This window comes from Rhea pennata, chromosome 1 (assembly GCF_028389875.1).
Source record: "Rhea pennata isolate bPtePen1 chromosome 1, bPtePen1.pri, whole genome shotgun sequence".
Taxonomy (NCBI): Eukaryota; Metazoa; Chordata; class Aves; order Rheiformes; family Rheidae; genus Rhea; species Rhea pennata.
The window spans coordinates 192,898,346-192,921,397 of NC_084663.1; the positions used below are offsets into that span (position 1 = coordinate 192,898,346).

General features: G+C 40.1%; 1 protein-coding gene and 2 non-coding genes across 6 annotated transcripts; 2 read left to right on the forward strand and 1 right to left on the reverse strand.

Moving 5' to 3' along the window:
• The first annotated feature begins 2,410 nt into the window (after positions 1–2,410).
• TRNAN-GUU (transfer RNA asparagine (anticodon GUU)) lies at positions 2,411–2,484 on the forward strand. Its single transcript has one exon. It is a non-coding gene; the product is annotated as a tRNA-Asn (tRNA).
• Positions 2,485–2,703: 219 nt separating this feature from the next.
• On the forward strand, positions 2,704–2,776 carry TRNAV-AAC (transfer RNA valine (anticodon AAC)). The gene has a single exon. It is a non-coding gene; the product is annotated as a tRNA-Val (tRNA).
• A 3,954-nt stretch (positions 2,777–6,730) lies between these two features.
• On the reverse strand, positions 6,731–22,766 carry USPL1 (ubiquitin specific peptidase like 1). 4 transcript variants are annotated; one of them, XM_062567153.1, is made up of 9 exons: positions 20,513–22,766; positions 18,961–19,056; positions 18,218–18,340; positions 16,383–17,040; positions 14,078–14,164; positions 13,547–13,676; positions 12,177–12,302; positions 11,384–11,544; positions 6,731–10,191 (listed from the first exon to the last, which is right to left on the reverse strand). In XM_062567153.1, exons 2-9 carry the CDS (start codon positions 18,961–18,963, stop codon positions 8,288–8,290), a joined length of 3,192 nt encoding a protein of 1,063 aa, XP_062423137.1. In that variant the 5' UTR covers positions 18,964–19,056; positions 20,513–22,766; the 3' UTR covers positions 6,731–8,287. The 4 variants fall into 4 exon arrangements, with proteins under 4 accessions (XP_062423137.1, XP_062423139.1, XP_062423136.1 ...); XM_062567155.1 differs by having other exon boundaries at positions 22,718–22,750; XM_062567152.1 differs by having other exon boundaries at positions 18,961–22,766.
• Between the last annotated feature and the right edge of the window lie 286 nt (positions 22,767–23,052).

Consider the following 23,052-nt stretch of genomic DNA (forward strand, 5'->3'; position numbering starts at 1 on the left):
AAAATAAAAGTGTATGCAGAGGGAAACCCTGAGGAGAGATGCCTGCCTCCACAGTAACCACCAGTTCCAGCCCGTTCTGTTCAAGCACAGGTAATTTTGCATTTCCTCAGCTGCTGTTTGATCCCAGTCCTTCTGCTTACTTTATTGTTGCTTGAAATCCACATCTTCCTGTTTGCAAACGATAAACTTGACCACGTGAGCTATGGAGCCCATGAAAATGTACGCAGCTGGCAAGCTTCTCCGGTTGTGCCGTGATGCTTCCAGCACGTTAACCTCCTTCTCTGGAAATCTTTAACAGCCATTCAAAATGATTCCTTCATAGAAATACTTGCGTACTGAATCGGAAGCAACTGTGGATGCAGATCTGAAAATATCTTTTTGGATAGTCATCTTGTCTCTCCTCGCATCCGCTGCTGCAGCTCTTCAGCTGCCACCCGCAGAGGCTCGCGCGTAAGCCTGTGGCCGGGGGCACCGGCCGCGCCGAAGCTCCTGCGCGTAGCTCGCAGGAGACCGCGTGCTTCGCCGCCGCATCCGTTCCGAAGGTCCCGCGTCCCCCCCCTCCTCGGAGGCCTGCCCCGGGGACGTCCTCGCGGTTTGCCGGGGGACGATTGCTTGCAGCGAGCGGCTTTGCACCGAGTGGCAGAGCCGCCGTGCGGGCGCCGCCTCCCCGCCGGCCCTGTCGCCTGCCCCGGGAAGCGGCTCGGCAGCGGCCGTGCCGAAACCGAGCCGTGTCACCCGGCACCCCTGTCGTCTCATCGGAGAAGGAAACTGGATCGTTTTGATGGGGTTTCTTTTTGACAACCCGAGCTGGCTGTCTGCATCCCCTTATTATCTTTTAAACGGCTGCAGATTGATTGTTTAATAATTTATTTTATAAATTTTTTAGATCCGAATCTAGCCTTGCCTGGGCGAGAATTTCCTGGGTCTTCCTATCCTCTCCCCTTTAAGACGTTGGGTTTTGTGCCCTGACTCCTACATGGGGTGTTTAGTTTTTGCAAATAATGACTAAAGCACCAGATGTTGCTTCAGCGATCTTTAAATATTGCGGGGTGAATTTTGACTTCTGTTCCTTAAGCTTGTTGTCACAGTTAGTCCCTGTTTATTAAAACCGTAGGGAAAATAAGACATTGAATACTTTGGAGATCGATTAAATAATGGGCCTAGGCTAAGTTTTGTCTTCCTCGTACTTCCAATGTATTCGCAGAACTTTGCTGCGCTGGCTTTACGGCTCTGAGAGAAGCTTTCAGATCACCTCCAGCTTCCTGCCAATGGACACTGCTTTAAACACCGTTTTCTTCTATTCGTCTACTATCGCTGTGTTCCTTGCTCCTACATAAAAAGCCATAGAAACAACAGAAAAGAATGAGAATGCTTATATTTTTAATCTAAAGAATATGCAAACTCCAAAGCGCATATCTTCAGATTAGGGGAATAAAAAAAAAAAATGCTGTATAGGAAAGGAAGGAGAAATATGAAGCTAAACTCTCCCAGGGCCCTGAGCAATGGGGAGGCGTTGTGGTGGTAAACGGGACCTCTGCGCTGCCAAGAGCCGCCGGTGCTGAGCAAAAGGGGCCGCGGCAGAGCACCGGGCCCTTCCCTCAGCACCTTTTCCCAGGCGTAGGAAGCAGCTCTGCTTGTGATTTACATCAGCTGCAAAACGGTACCTCCAGGGAGCAGCGCTGGTTTCACAATTTGGGGGTGAGAGAAGTATCTCCATTGCGCCTGTGGTGCGACCAGAGAGAAAAATATGTTTTAAACTTAAGCCAAATACAGTTTTACAGCCATCACCGCTGGTACAGAGACTCACAGAAATTGCCTTTAGCTGCATGATTTAAATGAACGAGGCTGCAGGTTGGTTATATTCCTTCCTGCTGACAGCACTTTTTTCCACAGCACCTCTGCTGCTGCTGTGCCCCGTGGCAGAGGGCTCCCGCGCCGGCCCCGCTGCCAAGCATTTACGGCCATCGCTAGCCAGTGGGAAAAGCTCTTTCGCGTTAGGGTGCCTGCCTCGCTGCAGCGGTCTAAGCTCGATTTGTTTATACTTGATCAATACCAGACCTCCCAGCCACGCAAGTGGTGCCACTGTGAGGAAATGATACTTTTATTTATTACGGATGAAGCTTCTTATTGCCACATTCAGCATCTGTGTGAAGAACACGTAAGCCCATGCCACTTCTCCTTGTTTCTCTTCCTTCCTCATTTTCCTTTTTCTGGCTTCCCTGGCTCTCTGAGCCTTTTTCGTTCCTCTTTAGAGTTTTTCTCCCCGTGTGAGGGTGCACACCACGGGGCTAACCGGGGCGCGCGGCGGCCGCTTCCCGTTTTCGCGAGCAGCCGCGTTTCCCCCCGCGCAGCTCCGGGGCGGGGCCGCGGCGCGGCGAAGGGCGCTCGCGGCGCCGCCGGTGCGCGGCGCGTCTCTGTGGCGCAATCGGTTAGCGCGTTCGGCTGTTAACCGAAAGGTTGGTGGTTCGAGCCCACCCAGGGACGGAGCGCAGGTGCTTTTAGGCGGCGGCGATTTTTTTTTTCCCCTTTCCCCTTCCCTTGGGGAATTGAGTGGGACTGAGCCTTCCCCCACCCCCGCCGGGCTGGTGGCCCGGGGGAGCCGCCTCTGCCCCGCTCTGCCGCGGCCCCTCCGGGAAGAGCCGCCGCCGCCGATGCGCCCGGCCGAGGGCAAGGGCGGCTGCAGGAGGAGTGCTGCCACCGGGAGTTTCCGTAGTGTAGTGGTTATCACGTTCGCCTAACACGCGAAAGGTCCCCGGTTCGAAACCGGGCGGAAACAACGGGTGTCGCTTTTTCCTTCCCGCTCGCCTTGTTACCTCCTGCACGTTTTTTCCAACGTCTCGGATAAAACCAGTCTGTAAACATAGTGTGATACTGGGAGCAGAACGGAACCTGAACGCTGCCTCCTCGCTGCCACAGGACTGCAGCGGCACCTATTGCTTCTGCGAGACTTCGAGGAGGCTGCTGTAGGGGAGTCACTCGGAGGCAGGCCGCCGCTCATCGCAGGTGCGCACGGACGCAGCACACCAGCGGCACGTACACCCGTACACCGTGCTGCACTGATACAGCGCGCTGCTGGGCAAATACACCGTGCTGCACTGATACAGCGCGCTGCTGGGCTGCGCTCCACCACCCCAGGCACTGCTCACGCACGCATTGGTTCAGACCCGTAACCAGACCTCTCAGGAACCCAAGCAGCACACAGCAGAAACTCAATCACCAAGGCTGCTTCTTAAACCCAGGCCTTGGGTCCCACGGTTGCACAGTATTCACTACCATGGGGCTGAAAGACTGTGTCGTATGGAATTCTTTCTTGGGGGATAACTATTTTTCAAAAATTGCTAACACTGTCACAGTATTACAGATACATTTTTTTCGTAGAATCAAAAGTTATAACCTCTGTTATAATCTACTGTCGCTAATAAAGGGTAGAATATTCCTAATAATTTTTCTACTTGCTATTTTAAACTTTAAGTAAACAGTATGACTATATAGTATGTATGTACTATGTTTGCAATATATATATGAAGCCACAACCTCTGTCCAGCCTTCCTTACAAAAAGGTTTTGCACTTGAGCTAGGCAGAGGATTGGAAGCATACCATTGCAAGGAGGAGCACGCTACCGCCAGGACATGGCCAGATGTTTTATTTTCAAGATTTGGTTCATTCTGTCACATAAGCTTTCCTTTTAAAAATTTAATCTCAGCCCGTCTGGTTGGAAAGATAACCTGAAGGAGGAGAAATGAGTCTAAATCGAAATGGCTTGAGTGTCATCAGAAAACCTGCAGCAAAACCTTTAAAACGATTCCACAGCCAAATGACAGCATTTTCAGTGCTTGCACTTGAGTGGCAGAAGAGGTTTGTAGAAGAGGTTTGGCTAATTAGCCTAAGCACTGCTGAAGTTTTCACTGGAAATGAGGGCATGAGAGATAGTGGCGGTTAACACTCAAATTTATGGTGTTGAGGAATGAAGAATTTGAAAACCTCATCTTCCCAATGAAAAAGCAAGGCTTGAGGGAGGAGAGAAAGATTACGTTAAAAATGCTAGCTCCTTAGAAAATTCAAAGCACTGCCTAATTCCTTCTCACTACTTTCCCCATTATTTGTGCCTCTTGCACTGCTACACCTCCAGAAAAATCACTGAAAATATGAGTATTGAAAAATAAAATGAAAACAAACTACAGAACGAGTATGCAAGAACTGTAAAATACTGCTTAAAGGATAAAATACGTATTTCCTAAATATTTAAAAATTATGGACCACCCTCTCTAAGCCAAAGAAATGGAACACACAGCCTACTAAGAGTAAGATAAAAAGATTACAGGGTTTCTGACTCCTCTGCTCTTCATATCTGGCAATTTCACTGAAAAATTTTGCAACAGTATCAATCACCAGGATTGGAAGTTCATTTTTCTAAACATAAAGAAGGGGGGCTGGCTGTTCTTCCCTGCCTCCTAGACTTCGGTATCTCCGAGGTCAGGTTTCACAGAATATTGCCAGTTCTTACAGCTCACAGGTATTTTCCCTCATTTTTAAACTGGAAAATCGAGGGAGGATTAGAGCTACCCTAAATCCTATCTTGAGCATCCTTAGTAAATTAAGCACCTTCATGATTTCAATGAAAAACAAAAAAACAGTATGAACCCACATTCAGGGAAAAGCCTCCTCTTAAGATTTCTTCAAACTCCTTCCAGAATAAACTTAAGTCAGAGGCGTTTGGACCCCCTGAAAAAAAGTCTTGGCCTGAAAAAAAAAGCCCTGCGTGGCCTTGTATTGTAATCTGAGTCTGCGAGAACTGCCAAACTGAAGATGTGAGTTTGGCTCATTGGCCCTCAAAACTGGAGAGCAAAGGAGTACTTTTCTACACTCCTTTTCCATCATCTGCTCTTCATGTGTCCCACCGCTCCACTGCATTGTGCCGTGCAGCTTCAGTACTTCTTCCAGAGGCAATCAAACTCTGTTTGTGTACAGCGCAGAACGGGACATGCTGCAGTAAGGCTTCATCGCTCTCATCACGTGGTTGACCTCAGTGTCTCTCCCCTGCACACGCTGCCCATAGGTCTACACTTGGACCGCAAGCTCTTCCCCTGCGGGGCCGAACCCGACTGGCTTTGAAGCCCAGCGCGTGCTTGCAGAGTGGGATACAGAGTAAGTTGCCCAGGAGGTTGCCTGCTTTGCTCTTCGGAGCACAAAGTGGCTCATTAAGGGAACAGCAGCTATGTAGCTTTGCAAAAGGAAGACAGAGAGGACAATTGCTCTCTACTAATACATGGTCAGGAAGGGAATAATTATTTAAGCCAAAACCCAGTGTCAGAACAAGAATAAATGGCAATAACCAACCATGAAAAATAACAAGATGGAAATTAGGAGACTTCTATCAAGTAGCACAATGAATTTCTAGACCAGTCTTCTAGCACATACAAAAAACCCTGTGTATACAGCTCCTTTTCAGATGGGCAAGTTTCCCGCAATCAGCATGGGACATCTCCTCCTTTTTCATATACCCTTTGTTAAGAAGTGTTTTACTATATCATAAAGTAGTAGGATCAGAACCAGAGCAACTCCTTCCATCCAGAGCTGATTTAGACCATAAATCTCTAAGTGCCATAACTCTGCCTTTCTCAAATCAGAAGACAAATTAGATTGTGATGCAAGAGGTGAAAAAAATCATGTAAAATACAATCCTAAGTGCACAAAGCCATCGGAGCTTTTAAAATTTATCCTAACACATTGATAAACCTACAAAATAAAGTTACAAGTAACTATTCAGTAATCATACTTGCTATATGCCCACCTAATATATTTCTAATTGACAGAAAATACATTATAATCTCTTTACTGCAAATGAAAGGCTGATCATCTAGAATCCATTTTAAAATAGTTTAAAACGAAAAGTGCAGTAATCACCAAATTCCAAGCTGTTTTTTTTCAGTGAAGGAGTTTTTATTCGATCTCAGCTGGATGCTCACTTGCAAAGAATCAGTGGGAGTAAAAGAGTTATGTTGATGCAATTAGGAAACAGACAAATTTGCACAGCATCATCTGTCATTAACAATTATTTCAGAACAAATCATCAAAAAGCTTGCACCAGTAACGTAAGTAGTTTCATATTCACTTTAATCTCAAGTGCCATTTAAATATGTTTGGAGACTTTATATATATGTGCACCCATACTATACCCTGCACAGCTTCAACCCAAGAACTCCTAATACGAGTTCACAGGGGTGCTGCCAGCATTAACCACGGTGACTCCTTGTTCTGTCTAGGAACGTGCCGAGCAGCTGCACCCCCATAGCTTTTTCTGCTGTTAACCTTATCACACTGCTTGCACCCGGACTTTCTCATCTGCAGCAGCCTCTCCCTTCAACATCCCAATAAAGTGGCATCTTCCCCATGCAGACCAACACATTTCTGCATCTCAGCAGCCCCAAGCTTGTTGCTTTGCTCTCTCTGGACTCTCTGCCACGTCCTGAGGCAGCAGCAAGGAAGTTTCCATTTCTCAGCTCTAAGTAACTGCAACTCAGCTCAACCCAGATGTCATCTGCTCAGGAAGCGCCTCCCCTCAGCTTAGGGAAACCTCTGCAACAAGCGTTCAGGAGCTAGTGGTACATGGCTTTTAAGTGGTTTGCATATACAGGAACAATTGATTGGGAAACTCTAGAGGAAAATCTTACTGCTCCCTCACATCTTGTAGGGGCACCTATGTTATCTACTGATAAGTCAAACTCTAGCTCTGGTCAATAATTTTTTTAATGAGGGGAATTCACAGACAAACATTTCTCCAGCATTATATCAGGACTTTACACTCAAAACCCATCGATTTGTTTTCCATTGTAACACATCATATAAGACATTTAAAAAAACAAAGGAGGAGCTCAAGATTTTAAAGAAGTTATGTATCAAAAATGAAACCATTCATTCTCCGTGGTACAAGTTTGATAAACATGACCACAACTGCAAAAGAAATAGTTTGGGAAGGTGAGTTCAGTGACATTCACAGTTTTTCAAACTCTTTTTGAATTTTTTCAAGCTATCCAAGCTATCCATCTCTGCAGCCGTGACCTGTAATAAGAATTATGTTCCACTGCACTTGTTTAAGAGTATGACAGAAGGGCTTGTGTTTTGAATTTGTAATTAAAGAGTATCTCTAAAAATGGCTGAAATAGATTTGCTGATAAAAGTCTTATTTCCATGTACATTAAAAATATTTTAGGTGATCTAATTTAGCACATAATATTCTCAGTTTTGTAGACATGAATTCATGTAAGACTCTCTATCAAACCAAATGGAAGCTATATAAAAATCTGGAAACATCAAGATGTAAATATTCCTCCCTTCTCCTCACTCACTGTCTTCTTGGCACATTTCTCCATCTTCTTCTTCCTACTGGCCTTGATCATCCCTGGCATTCTCTTATATATGGACAGGAGTATATAGCTCTATCCATGAAAAACTCCTAGTAGTAACAATAACGGATGCTAATGTATAGTTTACTTTCGCTACTAAATTTGCAGTCATGAATACATGAAAGTTACATTTGGTACTAATTCTTTCTTAATGCTGCAAACTCTGAGCCAAATCTTATTTATTTTACTTAAAAGATTAGCAGGCTCCAAAATATATTCTGCAAAACTGTATTTTCAGTTAACCTGGAATAAAAACCTCAGCATGTGTCCTAACTTTAAATAGGAAAATTTCTACTTTATATATCCCTCCTTCCTTGGATCCAAGGACGTACACACCAGAAAGAGCTTGCAGAACTGTAGTTCTGAAAACAGTAAAATGCCTAGCAGAACACCATCCTTGATTTGTTAGTATTGCAAATAATCTTTGTATAAAAGGATGCAACTATCCCTAATTACAGTCAGTTTCTATTTACTTATTTATTTTTAGGTTGGACAACAAGATTTCAGGAATTCAGAGATCCTGAAAAATAAATCAGAACTTCGTAAGTAGGGTAGTGAAGATTGTGATTTTTAAGCTCAATAAAATATGGATGAGTTTTCCATATTAAAAGCAGCAAAAATTAAAACTTATAGGAGCTTTTAATTAAAACTATCCTCATATCCTACAGCTAAAATAACTGTTTCACGGACAAAATGGATTAAAACCTTTTTTGCCTGCTACAATGCACTTTTAAGAAAAAGAAACCCTCAAATGTAAATTGTTCAAGTACTGCCAGTGTGCAATTAAACTAGTTAGAAAATATAATTTAAATAGTGCTTTGCTTCAAAATATACATATTGAATACATACATATTAAAAATACTAAAACTAAGAAATTGAATATTCACCAAGTTTCAAACAGAGTTTCATCAAAATGAGGTAAATCTATATCGCCTGGTATTGAGCTTGGTGCTGAAATGGAGAATAGGTCTTCAAGGATATCTTCACTTGCAGGACTTTCAAAAGCAAGTTTTTTCATGCTGGATTTGTTCATTGTAAGAACTTCAGAATTACTCTCCTTTACAGGACTGTAGTAATTGTGGTCTTCACATGGCGCTGTTGCATGTGACATACTGGTCATCTCATCAGGCAGAGCTGCTGCAACATTGCTATCCACCATTTCCAAATACATACATTCATCTTCACCTTTTGGAACCTCTAAGGAAGCAACAGTTGAGGTAGGGGACAGTAATTCTGCCAATATTTTGTTATTAGCATCGTGGCTAGTGCACATCAACACAGAGTTTACATCAGATTCATTATCTGCCACATCAATCTGATGCTGCAGTTCCCTTAAAAAAGTCTGTAATAATTCACTATCATTATGAGATTCAAAACATGGAGTGCTTTCACCTCCATTCACAGGTCTTTCATGTTTTGTTCGTTCCACTGCTAGTCTATCCAGTGAAGCTAACTTCTTCTTTTTAGCATTAAGTTTTTTTAACAGTTTTTGGCGAAGTTTTTTGGTTTTATCAGTATCTGACTCACTTGTCTTCCCAGAATTACAGCTGGGTGAATTAGGCTGAATTACTTTACCTGAGGTACCCAACACACTTCTTGACTTTCTCCAAGTTGGACCTTCATTAGCAATATGACTTTTTGTAGGAGGGTGAATGTCTTGAGAAAATCCTTTGAAATCTGACAAAGGATGAATATTTTTACTTTGAGGAACTGCTGATTTAGGAGTCTCAGTCATCTTATTTGTACCTCTACCTTGAAATCCATCAAAGTTACTTGCTCCCTTAACTGGCAGCCGCATATCACTTATTTTTTGCACCGAGGAAGTTTTGCAGTTTCTCTCATTTTTAAGAGCTGAGGCACTTGAAGGCATAAAAGAAGTATTCTTACTTAATAATTTCTTTACCCAGCTTCCAACAAATCCTCTTTTTTGGTCTTTGTGTGAAGGCTGAAAAAGATGATTGGCAGCAGAAGAATTTGCAATCTGAGAATCAACTACAGTTTTGCTTGCATCTTTCAAGTCAGGTGATCTTTGTGCAACATTCTCTGCTGGCGACACATTCTTGTTTAGCTCTACTTCTGAATTTAAGCCAGTACAATGTTCCATGTTAAATAAATTTGCTCTGTCATCTGTTCTTTGATTAAGTGGTGAGCAAGATGGGTAAGGGTCCTGGTTTTTAGGCACAGGAGTAGTAGTAGTTGCTGGGTTTAACTCTTCTAGGGGTAAGCAAATGCTGCGACCTTCAGATAACGTGCATTTATTATTCATAGCCAGACTAGTTCCAGCAACCTCTCCTGTATGTGGAGTGTCAGATGAACAAGCTGATTCCTGCTGTTGCAGTGTGTCCATCTCAACAACAAGGTTATTTCCCACCATCTGTCTGTTCTCCAGTGATTTAGCGTCTGAGTCAACTTGAATTTCTACAAGCGTCAGAGTTATAACATCATCATGTGCCAGACCTTCTAAATCACGATGAACACTACTTTCATCTTCAGCAACCTGCTGTTGTTTCTTATCTGAAACTCTCACAGAATCCTCTTTGTGATGTTCTGCAAATATTTTGTCTACAGCATTTTCAAAACCACAAGGCAACTCTGTGGAATTTGACTGTATGTTATTAAGAGGCAAATCTTCAATATTTTTACTCTGAAACTGTGAATTCAGTTCTTGTGGCACATGAGCTGTTTTCTTTTCCCAGAAGACAATAAAAATCTCTGAAGGAGGAACTTCAAATCTTTTACGTCTCTTGCAATACGGACCCTTTAAATCATCACATTCAAGCCAAGTTCCTGAAAAACAAACAGTAACCAGCGTGGAGACTCAGAGATCTTTAAAACTGAAATCACTGTTTCTGACACTTGTCAAACATTTTTATTAACCCCTTTCCCTTGACATGCAGAAAATCAAGATTCTTCTGCTCTGTTCTTTATTGTATCAGAGGAAAACTGGGAGGCTTCTACCCTAAAAAGCTCACACTCAAGCAGAATTTGCTGCAGCACTATTACAGGTCAGAGTAGGTCAACCAGAAAAGCAAAACTAATGCTTTTTGTCCGAGCTAATGATGCTGACATCCTGTCTGAAAATATCTGCACAGGTCTGAGGGAAGAACCACCTTTCAAAAATGTTTCTCAGTAGAAACTTTCATAAATTGTTGTGCATCTCAATCAGGCAAAGAGATATTCTCATTTAGTAATCTGCCCCATCATCTGCAAATTGTTTATAAATCACCAAAAAAATAATTTTTACAGCTTTAAGAACCTATAAAATAGATGTATAACATATATATACATAATACATCAAGTGTTCTTAACTAGTTGCTTCCCAGATGCTTCCTCATCTCAGTTCTTCCTAAACTCTACCTGCACAATTTAGGCAACTTTCATTTTGCCAGAACATTTGATAGGACTGCATCCATTCCCTCTATGGAAGCATGAGAATCAAAATGTCCACTTTCCACCTTCTCCCTGATTCTGGAATTCCACTTGGATGAAGCTCTGCTGCTGAACCAACAGAACCTTTACACCATGAGTCATGTTTCTAAAACTGAATTGTGCCTCCCAACCATCAGGTGAAACAAGGTCCAGAAACAAAGAGAAACTAAGCATCAGTGCTCCTAGTCCCCATTCCTGCCCAAGAATGATTGAATATTTGGCTTCAAAATAACCAATACAGTTTGTCTAACAGCTATGCTCAGCTTGTATTTTTTTTCCTTTTTTCAAAGTTAAGAAAGCAAACAATACTACCCAAATAACTTTTCCTAATGAGGACTGCGTAGGACAGAACACTGCTGAACAAATTAGTTAAACCAAAATGAAAGCTTCATCCAGAATAACAAAGTTCCTACAGTTCTAAACATGAAGTTTAGAATACAGATAAAAACACTTGTTATTATTTATGGACTTTGGGGACTATTTCAGTAATCCATAAAACAGGATTTGATACAGACTCATGCACTACTATAACAGAATTTATGGCTCTTACCATCAGGATTCAAAGACCAGGTTATGAAGTGTTTCTTGACTGTCTGATACTGAACAACAGATGTTATTTGGTAGGAACCTCCTTCAAACTGAAATGAGTAATTCTTCAGGTTGTTATGTGGCAAGCCTTCGACAAAATGTAACATTAATATTGCAGGTACTCTAATAAAGAAACAGAACAGTTTAATTACAACAAAATATCAGTAGAAGTTCCTAATGAAAAATCACAAGCAAGGCATCTCAAAGAGTAGGCAGTCCTGCTGTTACTATTTTATCTCCACATAAATCTCCTAAGATTGAGTGATACTCCCAGGATGATATTCCGTTTTGTTATAAATGTAGGGGAAAAACAACACACGAGGTTGGAGGAATGGCAGGGGGAGGGTGTGAGTGAAGGTGAGAAAGACAGGAGGTAACTGTTATAACAGAACTATAAGTGACAGCACTCCCAAGTCAAACCAATGAAGACAATCAGAGAGCAGTTCTATCCATCAACACCAGGGGTTGTGGAGAGGTTGCTACTGGGTATCAGTAGTGTATTTACTCCCTGGCTGAAACAAATGTGCTATTCAGCAAGCTAAACACTGCACTTTCTATATTTCAGGTTTATTAAACACTATTTGCAAGTTTCAGCATCTAAGAAAGACCTTAAATCTAAGAAACTGAATATTTATCAGAGTTAAAAGTTTAGTATTTCTTTAAACACAACAGTTTGTTTTCACAAGCGCAACTATGTTCACTAGATGAAGTCTCAAAATTTTATCTTCTTTTCAAGTTCACATATTCAAACTTACTTTTCCAAAATCATCTGTCTTCTTTGAGATGCATCATTACAGTTATTACACGGACCAATATGAATAGCATTAAGTGGATGCCAATCAGGGATTATATTTGTGAAGGTTGTTAATGTTTTCCTACATCTGGACACACAGAAAAAGAGAGTAAATTGAGTTGCTGACCAGAAAACAATAGAAATACATACTTCATACCAGGGAAAAAAGTTAAAAAAATGTTATGACTAAGTCAAATTCTATTCATATTCATGCCATTTGCATGATCTCCAGTGTGACTGCATCAGATGCAAGTCAGCACTGAATTCACTTCTGTCAAACAGTATCAGTCATCATTTGTTCTCAGCAGCATTAAGGCCTTTAATTCCACATTATCTGCTCTTTCTCCCTTAACATCTTATCTCTTTCCTTTCCAAAATATAGTGAAACTTCTACCAAGACCTCAATAATTTACTAGCTAATACAGAGGCTCAAGACAGAGTGAAGTAGTAAAAAATTACATCAGAATGCAGAATACAAGGCCTTGTTTTCAAAGAACCAGTACATTCAGAGCAGAGCTTACACACATGAAAATACAAAGTATGGAATATTACAGTGAAACAATGTAGTTCATTCATCAGCCTCAGAAGGATCTTATTTTATATTCAACCTAACCTAGATTTTTCAACTTACTGGAAAACACAGCATGTAACAGAGGCTTTTGAACACATCCTATTAACCAGGACTACACATTAGCTCGAGGTATAAAGGACAGAATTCATCCTACCTCATTTGCGGGTCTAGAAATTTATTGTGTAAATTTAAGACAGTGGAGAAAAACAGGCATTTTTGAAGTAAAATGAGCTGTCTTCTGAAGGTGCCTGTTTTTCCACTGACTCTAAAAGGAGGCTAAGTGAGTAGCTTGCACTTACAGCTATAGAGAATTTGATCAATTATCAAGAAACAACTTCCCTGTAATACTATTGTAAAATATATCAATTATGCAAACAAGCCTCATATATTTATATTCCTGATTCTTTGCAATCCAAATGAATATTATAGGTATTATTCAACAGCAAAAGTGTACCAGGCATACATTCTTTGGAACAGCAGCAATCTGTATACTCTCAGCAAAAAATCAGCATGAGCAGCTAAGGCATCACGATTGCATATTATTTCTTTTTGGATTGTATGGTAACATGATTTCCTAAGAAATGACACAGCAGTACACCATTTGCAAATGCCAGCCTAAAAAAGTGGATCACATAAAACACTACCAAAAAGCTTAAGCTGCACAAAACCTAGAGAGATGAAGAAAAAAACATATATTAAATGCAGACTTAAAAAGGTAAGGAAGCAGCTTTTAGACAGAAGCTACTTAAGAAAAATCTCACCGGTCTTGGTATTTGTAACCACAACACAAGCACTCAAACTGCCATGAAAATGAATGCAGAAATAGTTTCTCAGCTTGGTGATCCAGTCGTAAAAGTACAGGAAGTGCAAACACTGGACTTTCCTTTTCACCTTCAAAGATGGAGGAATAAGAACAGTCATTGAATATTTAAAATCAGCCCTCAGTACATCAAAAGGAAAGAAGATAAGTTTACTGCTATTGCTTCTAACTCTGGGTAACCTTTCAAGGCTGTATTTCTAATTCTCAGAAAGGGACAGATCCCTGTTATTAGGTTGCTCTCACAGACGGTTTTGTGACTATAGCATAGTTACCAACAGAAGAATATGCTCTCTAAACTTCAAAATTAGTTAGGGGACAAAAAAGCTTACCATATAATACATGATATATAAAATGTATTTGCAAGCTGTCTTGTATGCTTATGACCATATGTATTTTTATATGCTGACAAACTACAAAGCTTCACATGCAGTTTCGTGAAAATAAATACTGATATTCTGTAATAATTACTCACCCAATTTACACCCAAGCTGAGGCTGAAGCTGTGTAAAAATTCTGTTTCTGATTTCGTTGAGATATGATTCTGCTTTTGGAAGAACATCTAAAGAAAAAAACCACATATTTCCATCTATTTATGCGCAACCCTCCCCTGTTCCATGTTCACCTAAGGCATTCATTGTCTGCAAACAGATGCTTTTCATATTAACATTCACTTCTCTATAGCTGTTGGTAAAACAGTCAATGCTTAATATTAATTGATTTGAAATTTAGAGTGGAATTTACACAAATTATACACATTTTACTAGAAATTACTTAACCTGACTTAAATTATGGTTAAGACTGTGTACTATTAACTGGATAGTAAAGGTATTTAAGGATAAGGTAGCCAGACATTATAAATCCTGGAGATCTGGAGTTTAAGAGTAGATTTAAAAATCTAAATTTTAAGATCAAAAGGGCAAAAACTTGCTTAAATACTTTGAATTGACATCACACAATTAGTTTAAAAAATATCTTAATGTGTTGTCTCAGATTAAATAATAAATTCCTAGGTCACCATTTAAAATTTGTAGAAATTAATTTGTTACACAGCTTACATCATGTATCTCAGTATGTAACTTAATTTTACAACAGTTGCATTGTTTATACACGGATTCTTTAAGCTCAAGAAAGAAGATAGCTTCTACTACACAATCATGATCATAACCTCCACAAATTAAAGGAGAATTTAACATAGCTGTGGAAACTATTTCTTACTTAGGATATTTATGTATATAGAAAAAAAACTTTTAAAAAATTCTGCAGCTCTACTGCTTCTGATTGTTTTTAAAAACAACCAAAAGTAAAAGATACTGAAAAATTAGATAGCAGGGCAAAATAAATACTACACTGTAACAATACACCATTCCACTGTTGCCCACATAAACTAATTTGTTTTGCAGTGATTCCTAGAAATGGAAAGGTTTAGGTCATTTCAAGTAACACTACATTACAACACCTTTCCTAAGGAAGGTAAGCTACCATCCCCACTAAGGGCTCTTCTGTATCACTGCTTCTTCACAAACAGCAGTAGCACAGCAAAGGGGAAAACACCATCCCAGATTCACAGGTATTGTGATGGCAGAGGCGTTTCAGGCAACATTTAAAAACTTAAAAATAAGCAGCCAGAATTTCTGGCTAGAACTAGAGCAAGTGAAATTTTTTAGAATTTCTTTAGATTTTTTTTCCTCTTCTTTAAAAATATTATGGTTTTCTGTCAAAAAGTCTATTCATTTTTTTTCCATATATCCACTGTTTTTTTCTAGGGACGATGTGATTTTAAGTTACCTAATGCTGTTACGGTACTATATAGCCCCACACTCACTCTTCTTGGGAGATCTACTGAAAAAGGCTTCGCAGAAGGTACTGGCTAGTCAAGAGACCTGCATTAATTCTCTGAAGGAATATCTTTTACAAATTCAGACTTATGACTCCAATGGGTCAGTTCAAAAGAAATAGGAAAAATATATATTAGTAGTTTAAGAGTCTTAAATTGGATCTAGACTTCACAAAATGATCAAAGCTCATACTAACAGCTTATAGTGACACATCTTCTAACTCCTGCTGTGCTGGCTAAAAGGTTGCCTCCAGCTACTCATCACTGCCCCAGTGCTTGGAAGTGACTGCCCTCCAGTCTGCCAAGTCATACACGTGGAATGCTCCTAACCTGTTCCAGACAGTAGGGACCAGGTTAACAGATCTGACTATTTTGACTGAAAAGGGTTAGGAAGCACCATCATCCGCAGGGCAGATTGTAGACCTCAGGGGAAGCATTCCTTCAGTCAGCTCAACTGGAGCCAGAAAGGAACATTCATCTTCCCAGCTTTACTGTTTTTGGTGTGACAGGGCAACTGTGCATTTATACAGGGATATATTAAAAAAAATCACATCAGGAAAGATTTTAAACGTTAATATTAGAACAGCACTGTAATAATACATTAACTAACAGAGGGGAAGGAAACAAATTCAGGCTCAATTACCCGAACAATTCACAACTTACCTACCCGGTATGTAACAGAAAATTTCAAGAGATACTTAATACTTGCTTTCAAAGTGTGCCTATTTTCCCTGAGACAGATATTGTCAGTGATTACTGAGAATCTGCTAGACAAAAGAACTCTGGTCTGGAAATTCACAGAAATGAGGTGTAACTTTTTTTGTGTGTGTTTGTGATCTTGAAATAAAAGGGAAGCAGACTTCAGTACACTCTACTGAATTCCAGGTATTTGTAGTAGATATATCAGTTTGATTATAAAGAAGCAGCAGCTAAACTTACTCACCTTTTACCTTACTTCTTTTACAGGTATTTAGAAGTGCAGTTGCTTGATTGTATTTTGTAAGGAGTCTCTGCAGTAAACATTTTTCTTCAGTGTATTCTTCTGTTAGAGCAAACTTTAATGTTTCTAAGTGTACCAGTGCTGACAAAATACAGTTCAACCAACAAAGAGCATACACGTTCCTCCACTGAAGACATAAATCTCTGTTATTAGTGGAACCTTTATCATCTCTGAGCAAAATTTCAGATGCTGCCGAGCAAAGTTCAGAACTTGGTAAGAGCTGTGTTCTAGCTGAAGAAGTCTTAGAAGGACTTTCTTGATAACTGCTGGCTCTGTTGGCTGTTTCAATATCCACCTGCTGTGTGACGGACTCCGCCTTGCTACTAGTCTTTTGCTGGTCATTCTGCAATTCATCAGGTATGCTTGGCTTGGGAGAATATAAACTATTCTCACAGTATTTGACAGCAGGATTTGCATTAATAGTCTGCTCAACATTTATCCCATTATTAGTCCTTGTCTGTTTTGTATGTAATTCAATGGGAGAAAAGTCACTAATATCACACAACTTCCTTTTCTTATCAGTAATTGGAATTTGATGTTTTTCTGAATTAGAAGAAATAATTATGCTGTTTAATGGCTTATAACCAAGTGGGTAGATGCACTAAAGGAAAGAAAAAAGTTATAATGAAATCTACAAAGCAATTTCAGGTAAATAGTAGCTAAAAATACAAACTATACTGTTAAAGTAGAGTGCAGGACTCCTGTAAAGTGATACTTTCATGAAACTGACATATAAATTCAACATATATGACAGGAAGGATGTTTTATCCACCTACTGTCTTACAAGCAGTGCTGAAAAAAAAGTATCAAAAGTGATAATCAACAGCACTTTTCCAGTAAATAGCTGACTCCCCACTTCCCATCCCTTAAAGACATCCTAACGTTGATAAGGAAACTCCTGTTCGCTCATTCTGCTACATCTATTCCTTTAGGGAGGATGAATATTTCTCTTTCCGAGACTTCCAAAGCTAGAAGGCTATCTTTCAGATTAGTCTGGTGCACTAGACTGGGTGTCAGTAGGGTCTTACACATAGGAATGTTTTGCAACCAGGAGAATATAATCAAATCCACTATTCTCCTCCTCCAAACCAGTACAATGATTACTGCAGAGGGAGGAGTAAGGGGGGGGGGGCAGGGAAGGGAGTTGTGAGACCAACTTACAGCACTGTATCTAGTCTTTGCACTCCGTTAATATAATGGTACCAGGCCATATAAGATTGCTATACCCTCACCACACACACATGGTACAGTGCAGAAAAGAGAATGGAGAGACAGCAAAAGTCACCACTATTAAGCAGTCTAGAAATCTAGCTAAGGTTAAACTTAAAATGGAAAACTTCAGAAACACTGCGGTTATAATTACAAACCTATTTGTATTACTCAAAAGAAAAGCAAAATAAGGAAAAAAGGCAAAGAAAAACAAAAAGCTTAAAGAAAAAAGAATGAGAAACTAACATCTGCATGGATAGAATACCAGTTAGAGGGATCACCAAATTTTAACTTGTAATCTGGTTCATATACAGATTTACTCTTCCTTGTTAGGTAAGCCAAACTCCCTTTTTAATTTTTTTAAACATTTCTTTAGATTAGCTATGCATAAACACTATACATATAGAGGTTAGCTCTGTTTTTGTCTAAACACAGCCAGATACTCTCTAGTAGGTCAACTCAAAAGAGTCTTGTTCCAAGTCTGCTTATCACTAATGAACTCTTGAATTTAAAGAGGCGTAAATGTTGAAGATAACACAACACAAGAAAACTGTTAATTAGGATAATACCTGAGGATTTGCACAAAGGAAAATGGACTCCTGAAAATTAATGCGGTAAGTCCGTAAAGCTTGTGTCTGGCCCTTCTCTTTGCAGACTGGGCAATACTCATGTGTAGTTACAGGACTACAGTTCTATTAAAAAAGAAAAAAAAAAGCAGCATTAGCTTATGTATTTCATATATGTTATTTCAAGAATAAGATTTACACACCAAGACAGAAAAGCAATATATCTGATATAGTATAAAAAAGTTAATTGGATTAGGTTTTGATCATAGCTATAAAAGTATATACTCAAACAACAGAATGTTCTAAATGAATTTATCTTTTGATTTAAATATTCAAATATTTAAGAAAGTATCTTTAACCACACTATTACATAACATCTCATTCTGTTTGCACTAGACCAAAGGATATTTGTTGCCAGAGAACACAAATTCAGATCTTTCAAAGACAAATAAATTTTCACAGAAAAGCTAGCAGTTTTAAAAACAACACCAGTAAAAAAAAACAAAAAAAACATAGACACTAATGTACTTAGAACAATCTTTCGCCATTGTTATAGATTTCCGTGGAAAAAATAATTTTGAGATTTTTTTGGGGAAAATTGAGACCAATTAAAAATCTCTCAAAACAGAGGAAAAATATGAACTTTGCACACATGTAAAATAAGTTTCAACTGACTTTTCCCAAATACCCCACCATGTGGAGTGTCGATATCCCTATACCAGTCCCTTGTCCAATCACTTGCAAACCATTTGTAGTCTTCTGGGTATCCATCATTCTGAGCCACTGGCTAATTTATGTCACTTGAAACAATGTCAAGACCACTAAGGAATTTTCAAAGAACCCTGAAAAATAAGAAATGAATAGAACAATTAAAGAAAAAAAATAGATTAAATTTTGAATAAAAATATACCAACGGTAATGAAATCTGTATTTTCTGTGAGAATGAATTCAGAAGCATAGTTTCTTGACTGAACATACTTATTTTCTTGTGCAATTACAAATTCAGAACTTTAAGTCACATACCAGATTAGCAGCTTTAGACCTTGGATTTTCAAATCTATGTATTCTTTGCACTCTGCAAGATCTCATTTATTTTCCAAGTGCAGTATATTTAGCAGAAACGTAAACATCTTGTCTGTGCATCTAAATACTACATCTAACACTGTCAGAAAGACTGACCGATATTTTCTTTAAAAATGGCTAGAATAAAATGCCACACAGTTACAGCTTAGGCAGTGAAGAACTAACTACTGTAGCTTTCAGAAAAGTGAAGTTAATACACTAACAATAAAAAGCTTATCCTGCAAAAGGAACCATTTCTAACTACAGAAGGGCATCCTGCTGCTAGTGTTATTTGAAAAAAGACTAGATTATAAGAAGTTTAACAATGCTATGGACTTCCTAATAAGCTCTTCTACAGTATTACTGCCACATAAATCTACTTCATGCTTTGTTAATGACACTGTATATCTCGTTTAATATCATTTCTCAAATTCAGGGCCAAATTTTGCCTTCTGATTCACATATGTTGTTGTTCACTGAAGTAACATACGTATCTACCTACACACACATCTGTGTGGGATGACTCCAGTATAGACTACACACACATCAGAAGACAGGTCCTCAAACTCGTGAAAGTCCATTCTTTCTCTGGCTCTGAAGCTAACTATATCTTGATTGAGTCAGAAGAATACAGAGGTTTAGAACTATATAGACCCAAATCTATATTGGCTGACTTCAAATGGAGCTAACCAGAATAAATACGCATCTCTTCAGGATTTAAGGGAAAGTTAAGGCAGGTGAAATACATTTAAGCTGAAAAGCAGCAAAGTCAAAGTTAACAGCTTTCCTTGAGCAGCTAATACTTTCTTTTTCAACGCCTTCACTGATCAAGAACCTCTCCCACAGCACAATGCTCCACAACTCCTACACTATGACACCAGCTCAGATTAAAAGACAATTCCTTTTGAAACAAGAACTTTTGGAGACCTGCACAGATACCAGTTCAACTAAATCCATTTATAACACTAAGCAACAAGAGACCCTACAGAACTGTATAGACTGCTAAAAACGGACAGATTATTAATTAAAAAAAGTACAGCAGCAAGCTATAACAATTCATTATTTCATATCAATCCTCAAGGACAACTTAAGTTGATGACATGTCCTACAGATACTTCAACACATACAGAAGCTCTTTTCAGAATAATCAGACTGTAAGATGAAGAGCTAGCACACTGGGACTTCTAAAACTAACAGTTTTTAAAGGTAAGAACAAAAGTATCAACCTGTACAAACCTGCTCAGAGACCAGGGACAGACTTAGAATACGGTTGGAAGGCGTACAAGAAACAACATGGTCCTAGGCTCACTCAAGGTAAAAAAAACAAAAACAAAAAAAAAACCTATTGCTATCACCCAGCAATAGTATTATAATGTTGCAGTCCATACCATTTATTGCACTTAACATGATACTCTTAATCAACTTTTTATTTCAGAGATATACAAAGAACCCAGGAAATAAAATGGGGATGCCAGTACCAGATATACAGAACAGTACTAAGTGACCTATCTGTACATTTCAGTATGTGTAGAATTACAGTAAGCTTTCCGTGGTCTTTGTAAAATGTATAAGAAACAAGAAAAATTGCCAAGAGAACAGACAACTAAAAGACTGCTTTATGAACTGGTAGTTTGGGTCACCGGTAGAACGGGTCACTAAAATGACCCACTGTAGCAGCATACAGCATCAGCAATACATATCAGAAAGTACATAGGAACATGCCTTCAAGCTTACTGGTCCTCTTTTAAAAGGTTTACACTACCTTCTCTTCTTTTATGTTGGACACTTGCAAAACGTAATGCAAACCAGGTATAATTGCTAAGCTTCTCAGGTAGCTGACAATCCAACTGCTACGTAACAGGAAGGTCTCACATATTTTTTTCTCCTCTTTCTCTTTCCATCACCAACCCCATAGCTCATTTCCTTATCAAACTTTCCATAAGCTAACTGAACTCATGAAACAGCAGAAAGATTTTTTTTTCTGCTATTCTAGTGAGTTAAACTGGTTTATGAAAAGGTCTGATGAGCCACAGAGATAACAGGGCAGAAGACAGAAAGCAGGGAAGAGGTAAAGAATTCATACTGCAAAAAGGCTTTTGATAACAGTGAGCTTGTCTTGCAATACAGTAACAGTTTCAGGATCTCATGACAGAAAATCAGTTAAGAACTCCAGTAGGCAAGTGATAGAACAGTGATTACATTTCAGTGAACATCTCTTCTCAATTTAAAGGTTAAAGTGACACTTAAGAATAAACTTCTTGCAAATTGTAAGTCTTCTCTCCTTCAAAAGGAAATTGAAAAGATGAAAAACCAAAAGTCTGAGAAGAAAGTCACACACATTTACATTAACCATGTTATTAGATATGTGTGCATTCCTTATGCAAGAGAACAGTGTATTATTTTTAACTCCAGCTATAACTATTAATATTCAAATCAGAGTGCAGGAAAAAATTACAACTTTCGCCATGAAAACACATTCCAGTAACTGTGACATTAGAGAGACATTGCCATGTCACCTGATCACTGTTCCTACATCACAGGCCATATGTGCTAGGCAGAATTACAATTCCGTCTCGTGCGGGGGCAAAAGCAAGATTCCTTCCCGCATATAGCCTAATACAGACTAAGGCAAATGAAGCTGAAATGCATTAAGCTGTGAAATAAACTAGTCTGCAGCATGATTACTAGGTTGTTAGGACTTATCTTAAATGTCCTAATAGTGAATGCTTTGATAGGAGTACTGTAAGGTACAGGGACTAAGCATCTCGTCGATGAGGCCTTTTAGCCTTTTCAAAGAAAAGTAAGTTAGTATGGAAAAATATACCTTAAACTAACATTTATTATAGCTACAGCAAATAGATGCAAGATTTCAGAAAGAGACTTGGTGTAGGCAGAGCCTCGGTCTCTACCCCAAGGCATGAAGTGAAAGGCTCATGGACAGGGCTCCCGCTAACAGGCTGGCACTGTCCTGGTTGCTGCCCTTCCTTCAACACCAAGTAGGGTTCAAATGCTTCAAGATAAACCTATGGGTAAACAGCCTCCTTAGGTTTCTCCCCACATCCAGAGTGATCCATACATTAGGAAAAGACTGCAGAAGAAAAAAATATATGTATGGTTAATTATTAGAACATCAGAAAACTGTGCAAGGGAAAAATATATACATGCTAGTACCTCACCACATACATCTGTTATTAAACACTGGTTTAGATAGCGATACCTGAATAGAAGAACAAGACTTCAAAGCTATGGATGTTGACAAGAAATACTAAGTCGGCATTTAGAAATATTCAAGACTGTCATCTCAACACAACCTACGGAACAGGCAACCGAGGAACGAGGCAAAGGGCTTAACGCTGCTCCCACAAAAACGGAGGCGCCGAGAAGCCCGGCGCCGCTCCTCCCCGCACGCAAGGGCACGGGGCGCCCCAGGCCACCCCTCACCTGCCGACGGCTCCGCGCCGCCTCGCCTCGCCTCTCGTCTCCCCGCGCCGCCGCCGCTCCGGGCCCTCGGCGGCGCGCTGCGAACCGCACGCACGGCCCTAAGCCCCACGCTCCCGGCCCGGCCTCCCCGCGCCGCACGTGCACGTGCGCGCGCCGCGGCCGTGACGCGGCGGCCGTTACGCGGCGGCCGTGACGCGGCGGCCGTTACGCGGCGGCCGCCGCACGCGCGCGCAGCCAGGAGCCGCTGCCAAGCGGGGCCCGGCTGCTGCGCAGTTTCCGGCCCGCCGCCGCCGCCGCCGCCGCCATGCCAGCCCGGCCCCGCCCCGCTCCCGGCA

Coding starts and splice junctions, on each gene's coding strand:
- USPL1 (XM_062567156.1), bottom strand. CDS start 18,988: ATGATGGATACCCAGAAGACTACAAATGGTTTGCAAGTGATTGGACAA. Junction 14,165..16,382: donor TAAAAGAAGTAAGGTAAAAG/GTGAGTAAGTTT, acceptor TTTTTTCTTTAG/ATGTTCTTCCAAAAGCAGAA. Junction 12,303..13,546: donor GGTTACAAATACCAAGACCG/GTGAGATTTTTC, acceptor CTGTGTGTCCAG/ATGTAGGAAAACATTAACAA.